General features: G+C 38.2%; 1 protein-coding gene across 1 annotated transcript in view; it reads left to right on the top strand.

Moving 5' to 3' along the window:
• The first annotated feature begins 610 nt into the window (after nucleotides 1-610).
• The window catches only part of TRAPPC3L (trafficking protein particle complex subunit 3L), a 41,689-nt gene continuing 20,110 nt past the window's right edge, over nucleotides 611-22,189 (top strand). Inside the window, exons 1-3 of the mRNA XM_058735057.1 lie at nucleotides 611-938; nucleotides 4,221-4,318; nucleotides 7,496-7,595. Coding sequence (XP_058591040.1) covers nucleotides 897-938; nucleotides 4,221-4,318; nucleotides 7,496-7,595 — 240 coding nt within the window. The 5' untranslated portion in view covers nucleotides 611-896. The remainder of the gene's footprint in view (nucleotides 939-4,220; nucleotides 4,319-7,495; nucleotides 7,596-22,189) is intronic.

Here is a 22,189-nt window from a genome sequence, read left to right as displayed (position 1 = left end):
GATGGGAGAAGTAGGAAACTACTTTCTTAAACTGAGTTTTATGCTTCTATTTCTGGAACAGTTCTGATCCTCCACACCCTGCAGTTGTCAAGATGAGGGAGTTTCTTGTTTTAACTTTAAAGGTCTATACTCCTGCATAAATAAAGAGAGCCTTCAATAGCTAACATCTCAGGGACTATCAAAAGAAAGCTAAGGGCTTGCTTTCTCTGTCAGAAATATTATACATTATTAAACTGTAGAACACTCATTATGACCAACAGTTTTATGAAAAAATACCAATACCCCAAATCTATCATTCTTTAAAACTGCTGCTTATGAAAACAAAAATACCAGATACATTTGAATTTTGAATCACACAAGATGGGGTCTGTGATACTCATTAGAGTCATTGATTATTACATTTGAACCCAAGACATAGTAGGTACAGATTGCTGATCCTGTCTCGAATTCACACAACAATCAATACAAAGACTGAATAATGCTAACATTTAGATTTATCTTGGATTGGGAAGGTTTCTGTTTGTGATTTTAGAACAATGTGTTGGCATGAGAGCAAAACACCACTCTTATATTCCCTTGGGCTAAAGAATTTTCAGTAGCTGGTGTTTCTGGTCTGACTTCCCACTATCAGCTTTTATGTCTCTAGATTACAATTTGTCCTCACAAGTGAAGCAGTATTTGATCGGTGGCAAGGGACGTGCCTACAAGACAGTTCTGCTTGTGATTGTTTTCCTCTTCAGTTCAGCAAAGAGCAACAGCAGGGGAGTGCAGAAGTAGCACTCTTGTCTCAAAGCAAAAAGGAACTTGCGGAAACAAAAGGACGGAGATTGATACACCTGTAAGATAAAAGCCAACGAAAAGAAATCGAAGATCACATCCTTCATCTCTCAAGCACAATGTCTCGCCCTGCACACAGAAGACCAGAATACCATAAAATAGTAAGATCTTTTTATAAACATATTCTCAAAGAGGCTTTTCTTCTACTTCGAAGAAAATATTTTCTTCAGTGATTTCTGATTTATTTTAAAAAGTGACACTATAAACAGACTTTTTTCAGTGGGAGCAAGGGAGTGTTTAGTGGGTTGGATCATAAATGATACCTCTGGGAATAGTACAGTGATCAGTGATCTCTAACACTTTATAACAGAATCGATTCTTTATGCATATTTTAGGGTTTTCCTTTCTGACTAATTAGATCTATAAAGTGCCAAATGTATCTTCTGTCTCTGACGGAAAAAAGATTAAGCAATTCTTTGTATTTCATACATAGAATTCTTTGTATTTCATACTTCATGAACTGGCAAGTGAAATGTATATAAAATAGTTGATTACGTGTTAAATTAACAGGAATAGATCAGCAAGAAACTCAGTATTAAAAGATTATTGCTTTTGGAAATAGATTTCCTTGTTTTAAATGTAAGTATCTATCATTATAATTTTGTATGTGCTACTGTCCTTTCTGTATATTCCAAGCTCAGAGTTTTTTTTAAAACTTATTTACAGATTATATTTGGAATAATATTCCTCTTTAATCCTCTATTAGGCATTTAGAAGTTACAGAAGTGAAAATTTATCATTACACTTAAAGCCCTTTTAATTATTTCAGGAAACTGATGAGCATTGGATAAAATTGAGGAATCTCAGTTATGGGTAGTTGGAGTTGTATGATTAACTGGCACACCCCAGTTGGGAATGCCTGCAGGTGCCCCCTTTGGCATTCTGGGATCCTGACTGATTTTTATGTGGGGCTCTGAAATACGAAAAGATATTGTAGATTTCACATTGCACCTAAATCCCTTCATTTATATATCAGCTAAAACACACTTTTATCCTGACATCTCCAAAACCTCAAATAACTAATGGTGTTCTATTTTTCGAATGTGAAAATGACTGTCTTTATTGTTATTGTTATAAACTGTGAAGATAAATTTTATGTTGACCTTTTCTGTGATCAGTAGTATGGATTTGAGACCCTCCCAGACATGTAGTTCAAGGTTCAGCCTTTTACTAGGAAGCGGGATGGAGAAAACTGGCCCTCATGGGTATTGAACTTGAAACCCAGCTGCAAGTACAGTGTAGTTAGTACTCACCCATCAGAGTAAGAGAGAAAGAGAAAGAAGAAAATGCCATGATTTCAGGTTGGCCATAATTATAAATGAGCACAATGCTACGGCTCTGGCATGTAAATAGGGTATAATTTTATTTCCTTTTATCTCTTTTTCAAATTCTTCTGTTTTATTGCTGGTGGCAACAAATACATTATCAGTCTTTCTGTCTCTCTTGCCTTCACTGGTGCCCATTTTTATGCTGTGGTATTACCACATAGCAGTAATTGATCTTCTGTGGTGTCTCCTTACATTAGGAAGATATTTCATGTATAATTTACAGACATTTCTTAGAGTGGATGATTAGGTTTTTAAAATTAAATAAGAACAGAACAAAAATTGAATATATTGTGACCCTTCAGTGATTTTGTTTAACAATATTTTTGTTAAAATCACTTGCTTTACATTTCTTGTTTTCTACTGGAAATATTAATGTACTTATTATTTTATTATACCTGACTCATATATATATTAGTCCTTGATGTAATGTTGATTAATGTATCTAACATATATTCTACAGACACTTAGGACATTTTAACTTATGTTTTCAATACGGACACAATTTTTCACTACAACTATTTAGATTCTATCCATTTACAACTTATTTAGTTATAACAAATATTCATTCTGATTAAAGAAACATTTCTTGTGATATAAACCCACATATAAGGAAGGAGATTCTGGTGGTATTGGGCAAATTTTGTAAGTATTTGGATCAAAATTATATCATGTTTTACGGAAGCTACTTTGTTGAATAAACAATTTTATTGATTTGTTGAGCCATTTCTGCCTGTGCCTTAAAAAAAAAAAAATGAATGTATCTTATCAGACCTTATCTTACCCTCCACGTTAGGCTACCCAAGATACCTAGGTCTAGAGATAAAGACGCCTCTTCTAACCTGGAATTCACATTTAGCTTTTCGTGATAATACCAGATTATGCACAAAATAAGATTATTTCCAACAGTGGTTCTCCTCCCTACCTCTCTCTCTCACCCACTTCTACTTCAAATAAGTCTCTTGTGCACCTGAGAAATCATCACTACGTCCAAGTGGAGCCTGTAGTCTCGGGCTCCTCCCTGGCTCCCAGTTGATGGCTGGTTGGGCAAGTCATTCCCTCCTCTGTAGGACTGAGAGCTTTGAAATTGATTATCTCTAATACCTCCATCCTTTACTTAGTATTCAAGAGCAGAAGCAAAACCGAGAGGCTTCTTTAAATGGATTGACTGAGATTTGTGTGCTCTGTTTCCCCTATTTTCTACCTGCCTATACTAAACCAAACCTAAATTATTCTTAGTTGTCATTCTCATATTTACTTCACTCTGAAAATAGGACATATTTTGGAGTTCTATTAGGAAAGTACAAATTCTCCTTTTTTCACTGTGTAAAGAAAATAACATCTCACAAATTTGCTGCTCTAGTTGGGTTCCTGCTGATGGTCTCCTTGGCAGATCTGGAACCCATTAGGGATTGTGCAGATTCATGAGAAGACTCACCCAATTAATTATTCCTTCCAACTGAAACATGGTCGACAATACCAAAGCCCATTCTAGAACAACAGAAATTTATATTAGCAATTATTTTTTTAAAAACTTCCTCCAGGGGCGCCTGGGTGGCGCAGTCGGTTAAGCGTCCGACTTCAGCCGGGTCACGATCTCGCGGTCCGTGAGTTCGAGCCCCGCGTCAGGCTCTGGGCTGATGGCTCGGAGCCTGGAGCCTGTTTCCGATTCTGTGTCTCCCTCTCTCTCTGCCCCTCCCCCGTTCATGCTCTGTCTCTCTCTGTCCCAAAAATAAATAAAAAATGTTGAAAAAAAAAATTTAAAAACTTCCTCCATGAAAATACATTGCAAGTTATATAATGTAAGCAATAGATGCATATTTTTCCTGTTCAGAAATTTATTTTATTTTATAGCTCTTTTTCTCATCAATGTATCCAAATATAGATACAACTCACCCTCAAAAGTCAAAATGGTTGCAATAATTAGTAGGAGGGTAGAAAAAAATGAACAGATGATCTCAAAGACTGCTTCCATTGGAAAATTTTGTTAAAAAAAAGTGGAGTAGCATGTCGTCCCTAGCTTTGCCTATAAAGTAAAACTAATTCTTTTTTCTCTAGAACAAAGATCTCTTTGTCCTCACCTATGGAGCTCTGGTTGCCCAACTCTGTAAAGATTATGAAAAAGATGAAGATGTGAATAAATATTTAGATAAAATGTAAGTAGAAGTCTTGTATTCTCATAGAATGTGCACTTTTTTCTTAACATCCTCTGCCTTTTGTCCACCTATAAAGACTTTGCTTGCTTCACTTTCCCAGCTCTTATATTTCAACAAATCACATTTCAAAGCTGAACATAATTTCTGACAACTGCCATTTGGGTTGTCATAAAGCATAATGTAACAGGAAGGAAACTTTTTTCTATGAAAGTCAAGCATGGAACATTTTCTTTTTAATTAGAAATCATTTCTTTGCGGGCACCTGGGTGGCGCAGTCGGTTAAGCGTCCGACTTCAGCCAGGTCACGATCTCGCGGTCCGTGAGTTCGAGCCCCGCGTCAGGCTCTGGGCTGATGGCTCGGAGCCTGGAGCCTGTTTCCGATTCTGTGTCTCCCTCTCTCTCTGCCCCTCCCCCGTTCATACTCTGTCTCTCTCTGTCCCAAAAATAAAAAAATTTAAAAAAAAAAAAAAAAAAAAAGTTGAGAAATCATTTCTTTGCTAGTCACGTATAAGCAAGTGTATGGTAAAACTAAGATTGTTCTTTCAACAATGTGATGGGTCATCAAATTTGATTCTTTCCAGAAGTCTTTTGCTCTAATAAAACTCCTTCTAACATATAAATATATGCTTATATAAGTATAGACCATGTATGGAAGGATATGCAAAAAATTAGTAATGGTGATTGCCTGAGAGAACTTGGAGACAGGGATTATGGGTAGAAGAGAGGTTTATTTTTTCCTATGTAGTGTTTTCATTGTTTGAATGCTTTTACCATTGTTATGCTTTACTTAAAAATATATTAAAGGGAGAAACCCACTTCTTCCTTTTAAAATAAAGTCCATTCTCCTTGTCTTCATTAATGGAGATTCCTTCTGTACAAATTCAGCCTTTAATTTTCTCAGAATAATTATATGACCATCAGATTATTGCTCAATAATAAAATATCTTTCAACCTTTTTGGAACCTCTTAATTATGGATCCTGAAAAGGACTCTAACTGGGCAGTGACTGGAAAACCTGCCCTAAATAGAAGATTTAGTTAGAAAGGTTGAAAGGGAAATCCAGCCTAGTTGAGCATTTTAGGGCTTCTAAAAAGGGCTCGTTGTGTTTTGAGGTGGAAAACAAAAAAGACAACATAAAGGAAAGCTTGAAAGGCTTTTTTTTTTTTTTTTTTGAACCATGGTTTCCCTCCTTTCTATGCTTATTCTTTTTCTATTGGAAAGCTCTTTTTTATTGTTTTGTGTTTATTTTGGTTCACATAACTTATTTTTCATTTCTTTTTAATTAATCAGGAGTACTTCCCAAGATAGTGTCTGGAATAGCGGGAGTTGCTTAACCTATTTACATTTAAGTCATACTTCAACACGTGATATGGTATTTCTGGAGTACACATCATTTTATGTAGCTTATGTTAAATTTACATTGTTTTGTGAAACACATATAGAAAATGAAGAAACTCATTTGTCTGACTAAAAAAACATACCTTGATTAGCACTTGGGTGCACAGTTTAACAAATATGAAATATGAATGAAATATTGAAGAATAAATTCTGAGAGTCTGTGGAAAGGCATTGCCTTAAGTAAAGCAATAATTCACATTTGGATTTCTTTAATAGCTTCTGCTGAAAACATCTGACATTTTTAACTCAATATATAAACTATCTACAGAAACATACACTTTGATCAAAGCAAGATGTGTGTGTGTGTGTGTGTGTGTGTGTGTGTAGTGTGTATGTATTTGTGTGTGTTATATGTGTATGTGTGTAGTTTGTATCTATGTGTGTGGTATGGATATATATGCATGTGTATAGTGTGTATATATGTGTGTAATATATATATACATATGTGTGTGTGTGTGTGTGTGTGTACACTTATTGTGCTGACTGTAACATTTTGGCCTTCTATCACCCCTCACTGTCCAAGGCTGTGGATATGCATAGAGATTAGAAAACGCTGGAAACATCTTTTTAAATACAGTACAACCATTTCTGTAAAGTATATATTCTGTTCTTCAAAAGTTTTTTTTAGTGCGAACTTTCTAGCTAGAATCACAAAACAGTTTTCTCAGAAGGCAAGTAAGCCAAATTGAATATTTCTATCTACTGAGAAATATAGAGTGTCTCATAGACTTAGTGAATTAGTAAGCACTCTGACATTAAATCTGTTTCCCCCAACCACCACCCAGTTACCGATTATCCCCCACCAACTTTTAGGCCCTATGGAACAGACATTCCCTTTACACACCATGCTGTCTTTATCTTGGTGGGCCTTCTATTGTTGTGTTCAAATCATTTCACTTGTCTACGTACATGTGGTTGTGAAATTAAAAGACCAATTTTGTGCCTATTGGTTAGCAAAAGCAGCCTATTCCTTCTTATTTCCACCAGTAAGGTCATATTTCCTCAGCTAGATAGAAAGTTCTCAGGTCTATCTTGTCGAAGGTGTCTGCTCAGCTACATACTCAGCTATAGTATGACATCTCAGTAAGATGCCTTCAAAACTGTACTTGAGATGCTACCCAATCTATTCATGGTAGGGTAGAGCTAACAGATAATATAAATACTTTCTCCCAAGTCCCATAGGTTCAGTTTCCCTAGAATGAAAAATGAATTTTCTGAACATCACTTTATTTTCTTTTTGCCAAACTTCAGAGTTCTAACTGCAGAAACCTATGCTGGCAACAAAAATTGATTTTACTTTTCCCTTCTTCCTCTCCTTCCAGAGCCCATCCTGGATATGCCTGTTCCCTTACCATGATAACTATGCTAGGAGAAGAATGAACACCTAAGTACCATACCTGTAGCAGACAACAAGTTAGCCAGATCCTCGTTGGTTCCATCACCAGCTAGTGATGAGAAAGTTGCCAGTAAGAAACACTAGGCTACAAACACCAACTTCCCTTAACTTTAATCTACACTGTCAAATTTGGGCCAGACATACCTCTTCAGTCTTCTCTGTTTATAGGAAACTAGTTAATATTTCCCAGAGAAGTGCTTTGTGTTTCTGTGGTCTGTAAGACAAATAAAGAGCCTACTGTGAAATAGCCATTAGACTTGTCAAGTTTGCTTTACTTTGTTATCCATTTATGCAAGTGCTAAACCGATGACTCCATTCTCAAACATATATAGAATTCACTACTTAAATATCATTTTCAGACCACACTCTTTCCTTGACCACAGGGGATATGGCATTGGAACACGGCTGGTGGAAGATTTTTTGGCTCGATCTTGTGTAAGAAGATGCCACAGTTACTCAGAAATTACAGACATAATTGCCCAGGTAAATGCATTTTTTGCCCTTTCATATGTTTTGAGAAGCTTTGATTTGTCCTCAGTTCTGTGGTTTTCTTCCCTGATTAGATAGGTTCTATCTGTATTCATCACTAGGTGCTAAGAGATTCTGATCGAAAAGAATTTTATTTTGGCACAGGGACAAAGCTATTGTGAACAGAGATAATTGCTTTTAGGCATTTAAGCATCTATAGATTTTTCTGAACACGTGGTGTGTGTGGAGTGTATGTCCCACACTGGGAAAAATGTTTTGAGAGGTAAACAAAAGGGAATGTAATAAGGCAACCTCATAATATGCATGCCCCAAATCAATTCCTTTGTATAATTGTTTTAGTGCATGGAGGAAGTGGTCTTTGGCTGTCTTATAGAATATTGTTGCAGCCATTTTATTTCCAAAGCAATGTTTTCCCAAGAGAAAAATAAAATTTCTAAGAACCTTTGCAGACCTGATACATGAGAGACAACTTGGAATCACCCAAGACTAGCTCAAATCTCTTAGATATAAGACAATATGGGAAATGCATCCTTAGCCAGAATCCCTTTAATCTGGAAGCCTATGGCTATTTACCTAGGGTTGTTCATTTGTGGGATACATGGAAAGAATACATGGGTATCAGATATTTGTAAGGTTCACCTCTGGGTTCTCACAACAGACCTGTGAATTCAGCCTCGTTCTTTTCTCTCCCAATCCTTAATATTATTGTACATTGTCATACTGACTCTTCATGTGAGTGGCAATAATAGTTTTACATAGTGCTTTGTAATTCTAAATGCAGTTTTACGTATTTTTTTTGTCTTTCACACTTACATTATCCCTATGAAGTAAACAGAGTGGGAGTTATTCCCATTTTCCAGATAAGAAAACTGAGTTCCAGAAAGAATATGACAAAAATTGAAGATTAGTATATATTTTAAAAATGTAGGCATTCAAAAAACACAATCCAAATAAAAGATTTTTCCCACTTCTTGTTATAATTACTCTCATTATTTCATGGCTAGTGATCATGTGGTTGAAACTGAAACCCAGGTCTTCCAGTGTCAGTGTGGTGAGTTTATCACACAACTAAACAGTTTAAAAAATTCCCTTTCCATGTTTGCAGAATATAACTAAAGTGATAAAGCAGTAGTTTGAAAAATAAAATAACTTTTCACTAGGGCAAATGTATGGGCAATACTACAAAAATACTAGATGTTTTAATGGAAAATATTTGCACTATATAAATGTAGATGGTTGTGTTCTATTTCTGTAAGAATGCCATTGGAATTTTGATGAGGATTGCATTGCAAGAACAGATCACTTTGGATAGTATGGACATTTTAACAATATTAAATCTTTCAATCTATGAACATGGGCTGTCATTCCATTTGTTTGTGTTTTGTTTGATTTCTTTCATCAATGCAAGTCTTTCACCTCCTTCAGTTCATTCCTGGGTATTTTATCCTTTTTTGCTGCAATTGTAAATGGGATTGTTTTCTTAATTTCTTTTCTGGATAGTTCATTGTCAGTATACAGAAACTAATTTTATGTTGGTTTTGTATTCTGCAACTTTGCTGAAATCATTTCTTAATTCTAACAGCTTTTTTGGTGGAATATTTAGGGGTTTCTTGCATTTAAGATTGTATCATCTGTGAAAAGAGATAATTTTACTTTTTTTCTTTCCAATTTGTATGCCTTCTATTTCTTTTTCTAGCCTAACTACTCTGGCTAGGACTTCCAGCACTAAGTTGAGTAGAAATGGTGAGAGGAGGCATCCTTATCTTGTTCCTGATCTTAGAGGAAAAGCTTCCCGTTTTCTACCATTGAGTATGGCAATGGGGAAAAATTGTCTTCAATAAATGGTGCTGGGAAAACTGGCTATCCACATGCAAAAGAATGGAATTAGACCCTTATACCATACATAAAAATGAACTGAAATGGATTAAAATGTAAACATAAAACCCAAAACTGCAAAACTCCTAGAACAAAATAGGGGGAAAGTTTAGTGACATTAGTCTTGGCATGATTTTATGGATATGACATCAAAAAGCACAGGCAACAAAAACAAAATAAGGAAGTGAGACTACATCAAACTGAAAAGCTTCTGCACAGCAAATGATCAACAGAGTGAAAAGGCAACCATGGAATAAAAGAAAATATTTGCAAACCAAATATCTAATAAGGGGTTAATGCCCAAAATATGTAAGGAACTCCTGTAACTCTAGTTTAAAAAACTAGTAACTGAGTTAAGAAATAAGCGAGGAACTTGACTAGATATTTCTCCAAAAAAAAGACATTCAAATGGCCAGCAGGTATACGTAAAAATGCTCAAAGTCACTTACCATCAGGGAAATGCAAATCAAAACCACACTATCACCTCACCTCACCTCACCTCAGGTATATATTTGCATTTATATTTATATTTATATTTATATTTATATTTATATTTATATTTATATTTATATTTATATTTATATGCAACAAGTTTTGGGGAAGATGTGAAGATATTGGAACCCTCCACACCATTAGTGGGAATTCAAAATGGTGTAGCCACTGTGGAAAACAGTTTGACAGTTCCTCAAAAATTAAAAATAGAATTGCCATAAGGCCTGCCAGTCCCACTTCTGGGTACTTGTCCCCCCAAAAATTGAAACCAGGATCTTGAAGAGATTTTAGCACCCTTATATTCATTGCATCGGTATTCACAATAGCCAAGATGTGGAAAAAAACCTAAAAGGCAATTGACAGATGACTAGATTTTAAAAAAATGTGGTATATACATACAATGGCATACTACCCAGTCTTTAAAACAAAAAAAGAGAGAGAGATTCTGCAAGTGAAACAACATGGTCGAAGCCAGACACAGAAAGACAAGCACTGCCTGATTCCACTTAGGTATCTAAAATATTCAATCTAAATTATCTAAATATCAAATTCATAGAATCAAAGAGGGGAATGATGGTTGCCAGGGGCTGGAGGAGGAGGAAATAGGGAGTTACTAACTAATGGGCTCAAAGTGTCAGTCAAGCAGGATGAATGAGCTCTAGAGATCTGTGGTACAACATTTTACCCATAGTCAACAATAATATACTGTACACTTATAAATGTATTAAGAGGGTAGATCTCATGTTAAGTGTTCTGATTTCAATTTTTAAAAAGCTTTGGGGCGCCTGGGTGGCGCAGTCGGTTAAGCGTCCGACTTCAGCCAGGTCACGATCTCGCGGTCCGTGAGTTCGAGCCCCACGTCAGGCTCTGGGCTGATGGCTCGGAGCCTGGAGCCTGTTTCCGATTCTGTGTCTCCCTCTCTCTCTGCCCCTCCCCCGTTCATGCTCTGTCTCTCTCTGTCCCAAAAATAAAAAATTAAAAATTAAAAATTAAAAAAAAAAACGTTGAAAAAAGCTTAGAAGAAAGAGATCTGTTTGATATAAAACTAAGAACATATACAACATCCACTTTCCAAATGTGTTTCCTCTAAACTTTTTGTATGTTTCTGATGTCCTGTAAATTCTTATCTGCTCTCCATCCTCAACAAACTGGGAAAAAATCCACTCCACTCCTATGCAAGATTCCTTCTTAACAATGAAGACAATATTTCATCACCCTTACCCTTCTCTGCTGCAGAGGCGTTGTCTCCTGGCCTTTGCAGTTTCCTTCGAGGGCCCAATTTTCTCTCTCTTAATCATTTTCACTTCTACAGCAAAATGTTCTCTTACATGTGGGAATGATGTCACCCAATTCAGAAGCTTTTTAACCCAGAGGAAGGGGCAGAGCTTAGTTACAAACTTGCCCACTGAGGCTCTGCTTATAATTAGCAGCTTTCATTAAAAGGTCTGGCCTTCAGCAGCATTATCTCATTAATCCTTGTAAACTCTCCCGCGGGGAGGCAGGTGTCAAATGTTACAGAGTAGTTTTAGAGAGGAGTGGAGCAAGGGCAGACGCAATTTACCACAGTCTTATGGCCAGGGAGCATCGCAGGGTCAGGATTAGATCCTAAACCCTGTGATGTTTGTTTGGCTGCAAGCTCAGACAGACCACGCCTTTATCCAGAACACCATCCTCATCCTCGCGCGGCCTCGGCGTCTGAACAATTAGCTTTAGGCCCCAAAGTGCGCCATCTAGTGGTCCGAAAAGAAATCCCATGGCAGGCCAAATCATTGCTCGAAAAAGTCTGTAATCAGGCCTTACGTTTTACATAAAAAAGAGATGCCAGGCTAATTCTAAAGTCACATTCCTGCAACATCAAAATGCATCCATTTTTAAAATATGATTTTATCTGGGGCGCCTGGGTGGCGCAGTCGGTTAAGCGTCCGACTTCAGCCAGGTCACGATCTCGCGGTCTGTGAGTTCGAGCCCCGCGTCAGGCTCTGGGCTGATGGCTCGGAGCCTGGAGCCTGTTTCCGATTCTGTGTCTCCCTCTCTCTCTGCCCCTCCCCTGTTCCCAAAAATAAGTAAAAAAACGTTGAAAAAAAATTTTTTTTTTAAAAATATGATTTTATCATATACAAGTTACTTTTGTGGTGATTGCCTCAGCACTTCACACTTCAATTAAGACATATAATTTATAAAAATTGCCAGCAGCGTTGCAACATGCTATTGCAAAACTTTAATGATACAGTGTCTTTCTTTAGAAAAGCTCAAAGTAGTTGCCACTTATTATTTCTTCCCCTTACAAGAGTCCTGTGAAGTAAAAACGGTATCTATCATTAGCCACATTTGACTGATGACATAATTCAGATTTAGGATGATGTCGTCGCCAGTTACATAGTCATAAAAGCCAGCTTACAATTTAATTTTTCTGAAAAAGAGGGAGAGAGAGAGAGAGAGAGAGAGAGAGAGAGAGAAGCAAACCATAAGAGACTCTTAAAGACAGAGAACAAACTGAGGATAGCTGGAGGGGAGGTGGGTTGGAGGCTGGGCCAGATGAGTGAAGAGTGAAGATTAAGAAGATTAAGGAAAGCGCTTGTGATGAGCACTGGGTGTTGTATGTAAGTGATGAGTCACTGAATTCTACTCCTGAAACCTATGCTGCACTGTATGTTAACTAACTAGAATTTAAACAAAAATTTGAAAAGAAACAAAGAATTTTTCTGATCTTATTCTAGTGCTTTTCCCAAAAATTGTTTCTTTAAAATGTACTTTTGAAGATTTTCTCCTGTTATGACGGCTGTTCTGAGAAAACTGAAAATGTGGAAATTGCAGTAGAGTTAACATGGCCGATTTTAGTTGTAGTGATGAAACATTGGAGCGTTTAAGTGTAATCTAACAGGCATAAATCTCTCAGTTTATTATGAAAGCAAGGCAAAAATACAGTTGTACCTTACTCTGGTCTAAGGTCTAAAACACATTTCCTTAGTTATGCAAAAATATATTTCACGGTTTCCAAATACATTCATGACAAATGTTTTATTATTAAGAGAAGTGAATTAGAGATTAATTTAATCCTTTACTTTTTTAATGTTTATTTATTTACTTTTGACAGAAAGAGAGAGAGAGAAACACAGAATCTGAAGCAGGCTCCAGGCTCCAGGCTCTGAGCTGTCAGCACAGAGCCCAACACAGGGCTAGAACCCACAAACCATAAGACCATGACCTGAGCCAGACTCAGACGCTTAACCGACTGAGCCACCTGGGTGCCCCAAAACTTAATCCTTTAAAGTTAAGATGATCATAAAGTTTACACTTGGCAAAAGATATTATAACGTTCCCTTTGAAAAGTCACTTAAACACAAGAAGCTCTAATCCATCATCAGATGTAGAGCGATAGTCTAACCATACCCAGTGCAGTCGAGATTAAAAGATAAGGATCCACATCCTACTCAGCCACATTCCCAGTGTGTGACCCTTAGCAAGTCATGTTGCCGGTCTGAACCTCAGCTTCCATATTTATCAGGTGGGACCTCTTTCAGCTGTAGTTTTTCAGATTTTCAGGCTTTGCTTTCCCTCACCAAAATCTGGATGTGGAACTATAATCATAAATAGCTGAGTGTGATGGGTGTAGCTTCCAAAGCCTCCCTCAGGACATCCATACCGTCTGGTTATTGATGGTGTTTACAACTGCTTGGCTTAGCACAAACTCTGCCCATCAAAGCTGGGAAAGCTTTTTACTGCTAGGTCAGTGTCATCATGATGTCATTACAAAGGGTAGAAGGAATTGATAATTTTTCAGGATAAACATCACATCAGGGGTGTTGTCACAGTAAGATGAAATTTTTAGAGAAAAAAATATAATATATAAAAAATATAAAAAGACTTGTAAAACTTGAAATTCCAATCCTTAGGTCAAAAAATTGAACCCTGATATATTGTCCTTGGAAATTCTGAAAAGTGAAAATGAGATCTTTTACTTTTAATACTATAAATTGATATTTACCTTAATTAAATAATGTGTGCAATGATTTTTTTTTGGTGAGTGATAGAAAATCAATGAAATAATTGAAAGGAAGCATTCATAGGAGGCAATATAAGTAAGAATGCCTAAAGCAGGGAGGGAAATCTAAATGGTGAATGTTGTAAGCACAAACTCTAAGGCAAAAGGCTTAGGAATATAACCCAGAGGAACTTGAATGGCAGAAGGATTTTTTTTAACTGGACGATCATTTTGTTTAAAGAAATTGGTTCATTTAAGATTAGAGTTGAGGCTATACAGAAAGGTTTTGGTAAATCGTACTGGCCTTCTTTCTTTTATCTTGCTTCTTATCTGAAGGCACAAAACCACCAAGGCTGCATCTATGCAAGTAATTCAAATATTTTGAAGCATAAAGCTCCCGAGTCAGTTCAGCATGGTGGCGGCTCCACGGCAATCTCCAATACAGATTTGTACTCAGAAGCACTGATGTTTTGCTTCTACGGGGACATACAAATGACTTTATTAGACACTTCCAGAGGGGTGTGCCATGGCTGGGAAGGTGGATCAGTGAAGGCCCCATCAGGAGACAGAAACCACACAATCGTTTCAATAAGGAAGGTTTAACATGAAACATTATTAACTATTTATAGGGTACTAGCTACTAAGAAAGGAGAAAATGCTAAAGAATATCCTGGGGCTGAGGGAGAATACCCAAAGAAAAAACACACTTTGAAGAGGGTCTCTCTTCCCAAGGCTGAGGTTCAAACATCTTTGGCGACATGTGATTGCAGCCCGTGGATGCTGAAAAAGGCCTCTGCGTTGTCAGGCTGAGATGGGTGGGTAGGGAATTATGGATCAAAACCAGTGAGCAGAAATCCCCCACTGGGGTGAAGGTGGACTGAGGCTGGCAGTGAGGAAACCTTGAAATCATGGCCAGAACTGAGAAGTGAGTGCCACTGGGTATACGAAGCACTGCCAGTCACCGTTTCCTGTAGGAGGAAACCAAGAAAAGGTGCCCCAGAGCCAGGAAGAGAAGTCTGTCCTCCCGCTGTGTCCCTAGAGACCCTTCTACTGGCAAAGGAGAAATGTTTGTGAGATCTATCTCCAGCATCACTAGCAGGGCAATGATGAGTCGGTTTGGAGCTGAGAGGCAATACTCTGACAACCAGCACAGAAGGCATGAGTCAGTAGGATTGTTACATACATTTCCATGGCTGTTGTTTACTTTGGTGGCTTCATGTTTGACCCATCCAAAAGGCTTGCCCACTCAGGAACTATTCTTCTAAGAAGCTGGCCAGTGGAAGGGAGATGTGATGAGAAGGGAAGCTGCATCCTTCTCCCAACAGGGTGCTGTCAACTTTTTGCAAATGGGGATGCAAAACAGACTGAAGAGCATAATTTTCAATATGCAAACATCTGAAATAAAGACTTTCCATTAAAACACTGAAAGTTATTAAATACAGCCACTGGTTCGTTACGAATTTCTCTCTAGCCAGATCTGTTCTCCCTCCCACAACTATGAAATCTACTCTCTCCATTTATTAGTGCTAAAAGTGCCATTAAATGACTTTGTGGGCCAAGGGCCCAGAATACGACTGCCTAATAACTTGTGCTCTCTTCTCTAGAAGTCCAAAGAAGTGAGATGCAAGGCACAATGGTGGATTGGCACTTCAGCTGCCACCCAGTGAAAGGTGTAACGGGGTTTAGACTTACCCGCTGTGTTAGGGCTTCATAAGCTTCAAATGGACCAGGTCCATTTTCTGAAATATGCCAAAGGTGAAACTTAGTTTTCTTTGTAGGAGGCAGGAGTTGCAATCACAATGAGTAAACAAACATGACAGAACAACTTTGGAAAGGTAAGGGAATCCAGGAGTATCCTTACCTAGAACATTTTTATTGTGAAAAAAAGAGCCACATAAGTCTGAATTTTAGCTTAATGTTTTAGTCTGTGAAACACAATTTTATTGTGTTTTGTGCCTGCTGATCTTCCAAGAATTTGCTCTTGACCAGCTTTTTTTTTTTTTTTTTTTTTTTTTGGTATATATTTCTATTCTCCATCTAACCGGAGCCAAAGTATTTTACAAAGAATGGAAATAATGTAGAGTTTTCTTGGATTACTTTGATTTGACACGTGAGTGAAGTTATCTTTCATCTCTGGAAATTTTTATTTCCCCATCCTGTCTGTAAGCTTTTCAAAGGGAGGGATAATTTCAAACATTCTTGGGGTTTGGCCCACGGTGCCATGGCAAACCAGTACATTGTAGACATTCATTAAGAATTGTCTAAATGAATTTGGAAAATATTCTAGATCTTTTCTCTCATGTGCACGCTGCTGCTTCTCCTATTCTGTCCAGGAGAGGGCAGTGGTCCACATTCATCTCCAAATTAAAGCCTGCCTTCCATCCTGCCCTGATTTCTACCACCTGCAGAAGCTCTCTTACTTCAAGCAATATTTACCACATACAAAATCCAGTGCTGTACTGGGTGTCATATGTGACTGATGGACCACGGGAATCTGCTCCTGAAGCCAAGACTACACTGTATGTTAGCTAACTTAACAATAAATTATTGAAAGAAAGAAAGAAAGAAAGAAAGAAAGAAAGAAAGAAAGAAGAAAGAAAGAAAGAAAGAAAGAAAGAAAGAAAGAAAGAAAGAAGAAAATGGCACATTAAGCCACAAACTAGAAAGAAAGAAAGAAAGAAAGAGAAAATCCAGTGTTCCAAAAGTGCCTGTGGCTCACCATAACCAATTTACAATGAAAAGATTAGAAGTGCCATGGGATCCTGGACAGGAAAATATTCTCATTAAATAATAGACAGTGAACTCATTTTGATAATTTTATTGAAAGTTTCATCCCCTCCCCCCACCTTGCTTACTTATATGACTGTAGAAAGTTTCAGGAGAAGGGAGAGATTCAGTCTTGCCCCTTTGAGGTCAATTGTGATTGCAAAATGCAAGCACTAAATAGATAATCAAATCATTAGAGATTACATTTTACATAATTTACTCAACAGGCATATATCACTTCCAGTTTATTATGAGGGCAAATAAAAAGTACAGTTATACCTTTCTCTGGTATAAAATCTAAAAAACGTCTCCTTAGTTGCACACACAAAAAATATACTTTCTAAACCCATTTATAAGATTTCATTAAGAGAAGTTAAAGATAAAATTGAGCATTTAAGTAAATCATTTCCATTTATTATAGAAAGTATTTGAAATGTATCCTAAAACTCATCATAAAGCCAAAAGTTGTGTTGAATGTTTGGGTTGTGTCAGGTCATAGTGGTTGACTGTAATGATATTCTGGGACACACCAGCTGGTCCCATGGAAAAGCAGAAATCGGGAAATCCCTCAGTCTACCCTGTCATGTCAGTAGCAGGTATCTGTGGTTGCCTCCTCCGGTCCTCGTCATTTTGGTGACTCAACTATTCTCTGCTGATTTTGCTCTTCAGCTACCTGCTAACATCTCTCTATTCTTTATCTTCTCTCCACCTGAGTGACTCTGCTGCCTCAGGACTTCTCCTTGCCCTCTTTTAGTCTCTCCTCTCTGGGTGTGTCTTCTGTGAGTCTCTGTGTCTCATATTCAAAGTCCCAAAAAGAGCCTCTAACCTGTCTTCTGTGAGTACAGACTTCATGCCACACGTCTTCTGTGGCCAAGCTGTGGACTGAGTGCCCAGGCTCTCAGATGCCCATCCTAGTCCATTATCTGTGATCAGAATGGCAGTGTAATGAGACACAGAGTCTGGCCATCCTAGAGAGCCCTCCAAGAAGGGGGTTGGGGTACGAAAAACGTTCTGAGATTTCCCCAAATGGGGCAAAGCCATTGGCAAAGACCATATTCTTCCTGTCTAGGAAATTAGCAACATTTATTTATGAGTCTTACTTTACCTATGAACCCTGTGCTTGTGTTATTTGTCTTACTGATGCTGGTGTTTGTTTCCTTTATTCCAGAGGCTAGAATTCCTGTATAGAAGAGTATAGCAGGCTCCATTTAGCATGCTAACTATAAGGTATTGAAATAGAGAGAATTGTCTTTGTTATGTATTTTGCAGATAATAAGTAAGCAAACTTTAAAAAAAAAAAGCATCCTCTGGGAAGCAATCTGAGCCAAAACACGTTATTTGTTGAAAGTAAATATTTTAGACCATTAGCAAGAATGGGGCAGGGGGTGGGGGGGAGGTACATTTCTCAGAACAGTAAATTCAGAGGGAAGCTTCAGTGGATGGGAGCCAGCCAGATTCTCCTAAGCAAAATGATGTTGTGCTACAACAGACAGTATTAGGTTTCCTTTTGAATTTATTCTAAAGGAACCAATCATAAAAGTTTGTTCTGGTCCTTTAATCCCATGGGCCTTTTGCTTTTGTTTCTTTTTCTAAATCTTTTTCAGTTCCTTCTCTTGGCATTCTCTGTCTTTTCAGAAAATGTTACCAGATATGACCTGATTTTTTTATGTGAATAGGAAAACTGCCCAGGTGAAATTAACTTGAACCAGGCCATGCAAGACAGAGACATCAGCATATCTTAGGTTTTTTCTTTCTCTTAAAAACAAAACAAAACAAAACAAAACAGGTTTTATTCCTTATGCTTCTGTATTTTACTTTCCCTCCATTCTTTTTCCAGATTGTATTTGGCTTCCTCCATTTTCTAAACAATGTACAGGTTTAAAAGGAATACTTTCCCTAAAAGGCCTATTTCACAGTTCTGGGTGTAAGCCTAAGTGTAATGCACCCAGTACAATGCACAACACTTGAATTGTGTCAACATCCTGATTCTATGCACAAAATCAGGAGACTTTTCTCAGTCCTTTGAATGTTTTGGGTTTTTTTGACCAGGATGAAAATTTAGATCTCAGTTTTAAAGTTGCCTCCATTCCCACCCCCCCTTTCCCCCTCCCCCGCCCGCCAACCCCCCACACCCCTGACACACTCTCCTCCTTCTTACACACAATTTGCTTGAAGGGATAGACTAAAAAATGCAGCTTGAATGGCATAGAACAGAGGGGAAACCTGGAACCTTTTTATTATTAGGCAACCCCTGCCCTTTGTTAAAATCTCTCATTGATGTGGAGGTCAGGTTTTTGCTCATGATCCTCTCAAAGGTGACTCATCTCATCAAGGCTGGGAGCACTTCACAGCCCCTGTCTCGCTGTCAGCATCACTCCGTGATATGCCCTGGCTCAGCCTTCTGCCTTCCAGGACACGGAATGGAAGCTTTGTGCTCCCCACACAGATGCTCATGGAGGGGAACTTCCCTTCAGCTCAGATCTGCTCCACCTCAGGCAACTCAACGCTGTGGGCAAAATAATCTCCAGACAACCTGGATAATCTGGGCGAGAAGAGAGGAGAGGGTGGAGGGAGGGTACCACTGGTTTCACCTACCTCAGACACCCTATAGTTGTGACTGTCAGTTCAAAGATATGCCCCCACCATCCTAAAGTATTTAGGTGTCTTGCCACTGTTTTATACTAGAATAATCTGTAAATAGATGTTTGAGAAGGTGGCCATGATTGTATGTGCATCCCACCTCCACCCAGAAAATTGAAGTGGGAAACTGAGGTACTGGAATGGCAGAGTCCTCACAGTCTAGGTTGGATTTGGGACCCAGGCATCCTTCACCATGTGACCTGTATGGGGAGCTGATGGGGTGAGGAGAAAATGAGTGAAGAGCTCAGTAATTAATCCAAAGGGTCTGGACGGAACTGGAGAGTGAGTGTTCACAGGTGACAGGACGCAACTGGAGACCAGGTCACTAAGAGCACTTCCCAGTGTGGTTCCGGGGGGGCTGGATCCTAAGGGTAAAGCACTGTAGGTGCCTTCGCCCTCAACACCTTCCCAGGATTCCTGTTCCTTTTCATCCTTCAACTGAACAATGGAAGCTAATCAGACTAAGCCTAAATAGAACATCTTTCTTTTGCTTTTTATTTTTAATTTAAATTCAAGTTAGTGAACATATAATGTAATAATAATTCCAGGAATAGAATTTAGTGGTTCATCACATACTTATAACACCCATTGATCATCACAAGTGCCCTCCTTAATGACCCTCACCCATTTAGCCCAGCCCCCCACCCAACACCCCACCAACAACCCTCAGTTTGTTCTCTGCATTTAAGAGTCTCTTATGGTTTATCTCCCTCTCTGTTTTTATCTTATTTTTCCTTCCCTTCCCTTATGTTCATCTCTTTTGTTTCTTAAATTCCACATATGAGTGAAATCATATGATATTTATCTTTTTCTGACTGACTTATTTCACTTAGCATAATACACTCCAGTTCCATCCACGTTGTTGCAAGATTTCATTCTTTTTCATCACTCAGTAATATTCCATTGTATATATATACTTCTTTATCCATTCATCAGTTGATGGACATTTGGGCTCTTTCCATACTTTGGCTATTGTTGATAACGCTGCTATAAACATTGGGGTGCATGTGCCCCTTCCAATCAGCACTCCTTTATCCTTTGAACAAATACCTCGTAGTACAATTGCTGGGTCATAGTGTATTTATTTTTAATTTTTTGAGGAACTTCCATACTGTTTTCCAAAGTGGCTGCACCAGTCTGCATTCCCACCAGCAGTGCAAAAGGGTTCCTCTTTCTCTGCATCTTTGCCAACATCAGTCACTGCCTGAGTTGTTAATTTTAGCCATGCTGAGAGGTGTGAGGTGGTATCTCATTGTGGTTTTGATTTGTATTTCCCTGATGAAGAGTGGCGTTGAGCATCTTTTCATGTGTCTGTTGGCCATCTGGATGTCTTCTTTGGAAAAGTGTCTATTCATGTCTTCTGCTCATTTCTTCACTGGATTATTTGTTTTTTGAGTGCTGACTTTGATCAGTTCTTTATAGATTTTGGATACTAGCCCTTCATCTGATATTTCATTTGCAAATATCTTCTCCCATTCCATCGCATTCTAGATATAGAATCTGTTAATCTTTGCTATTAATTACTATTTTTCAAAGGCTAACTCACAAGTTAGTGTTAGGGGCCTATGGAATTGCTTTACTTTTTCCACTTTTTCCAACATATGATATGAAAATAAGTGGGAGCCCTTGATAAACAGGGATTGAATTCCATGGAAGTCACAGCACAACACCACACAACATTCCAGAGAAGGCTAGCCTCACAGCTAGCTGAATGTCAGGCCGTTTTCCTACTGAGTAACATTTGTGAGCAGAAAAGGAGTAGAAAAAAATTAAATGGAAAGAAAAACTCTTTATAGTCATAAAATTCTCCATATTTAAAAAACAGTTAATATTAACGGCAAAAGGAACTCATCAAGTATTTTGAGAAATCTTCCCATTTGGGCCAGAAATATAGCAGATGGATTATTAAAACTAATAAACTTGCTTAAAGAAATATAACCATTTAGGCTTAATTCTCTTCTCTGAGTAGGCAGAACTGCCTTACATAAACACCCACACACTCAATCTATTCCCCTTTGTACCCCTGGGAGGGGTGAAAGAAGAAAAGTGTAGGAAGTTTTCTTTTGTGGAAAAGCATGTGTGCATAACCACAAGGTCCGTGGATTCTGCAGACTGATCAGGCCTAACCCAGCAGACCACATACTCGCAGCAGCATTCCAATACGAAAGCAGGGCACCTGCAGGGAAATTACCCATAAGTTTTTATTATGACTACATTTGTGTTGTATTCTTTTTCCTTTAGTCACAGGGAAGTGTCTCTGAAGGCTCAATTGTCAGTAAATTCTGCAAGTTATCCCCCCTTACCTGTGAATGTCCATCGTCCAGTTCTGTTTATGATCAGGTCTTATAGGAAATCTGGCTGTCTCTAGGTGTCTTACCTCCTTGGCACTATTACCAAAGATGCTCCAGGGGAAAGTTATCAATGTTCCAGATATCTCAGCACATGAAAATCTAGGCTGTCTTAACTTTCCATTGGAGAGTCTTTGTTTTCTTTTTCTTAACTCATTTGGATGAGATTCGTGAGAGCCTTACTTATGAAACAAACCAAAGCGTGTGCACTGAAAATAGCATTAGTGTCGGAAGCATTTCGTTACTGTAACTATCGACAATGAAATTTCTTACCAGGAGATGAAAACTGCTGAGGAAATACTCTGGGACCCCAAACCTCAAAGGCTAAAGCAAGGTCCATCTGAGCCTAAGAATTCAGAGACACTAGGGAAGACATTCACGCTCTGGGGCCTCCCTGCTTAGTGCATTCTTGTCAGAAGAAAGATTTTGTCCAAACTTGCCTGGACCTCTCAGTGATGCTCCAGGGTAATGACTCTCAATCCTTA

This window comes from Neofelis nebulosa, chromosome 6 (assembly GCF_028018385.1).
Source record: "Neofelis nebulosa isolate mNeoNeb1 chromosome 6, mNeoNeb1.pri, whole genome shotgun sequence".
NCBI classification, from domain to species: domain Eukaryota; kingdom Metazoa; phylum Chordata; class Mammalia; order Carnivora; family Felidae; genus Neofelis; species Neofelis nebulosa.
The sequence above is the reverse complement of the archived record's forward strand: the minus strand, read 5'-3'. Positions and strand labels throughout refer to the sequence as shown.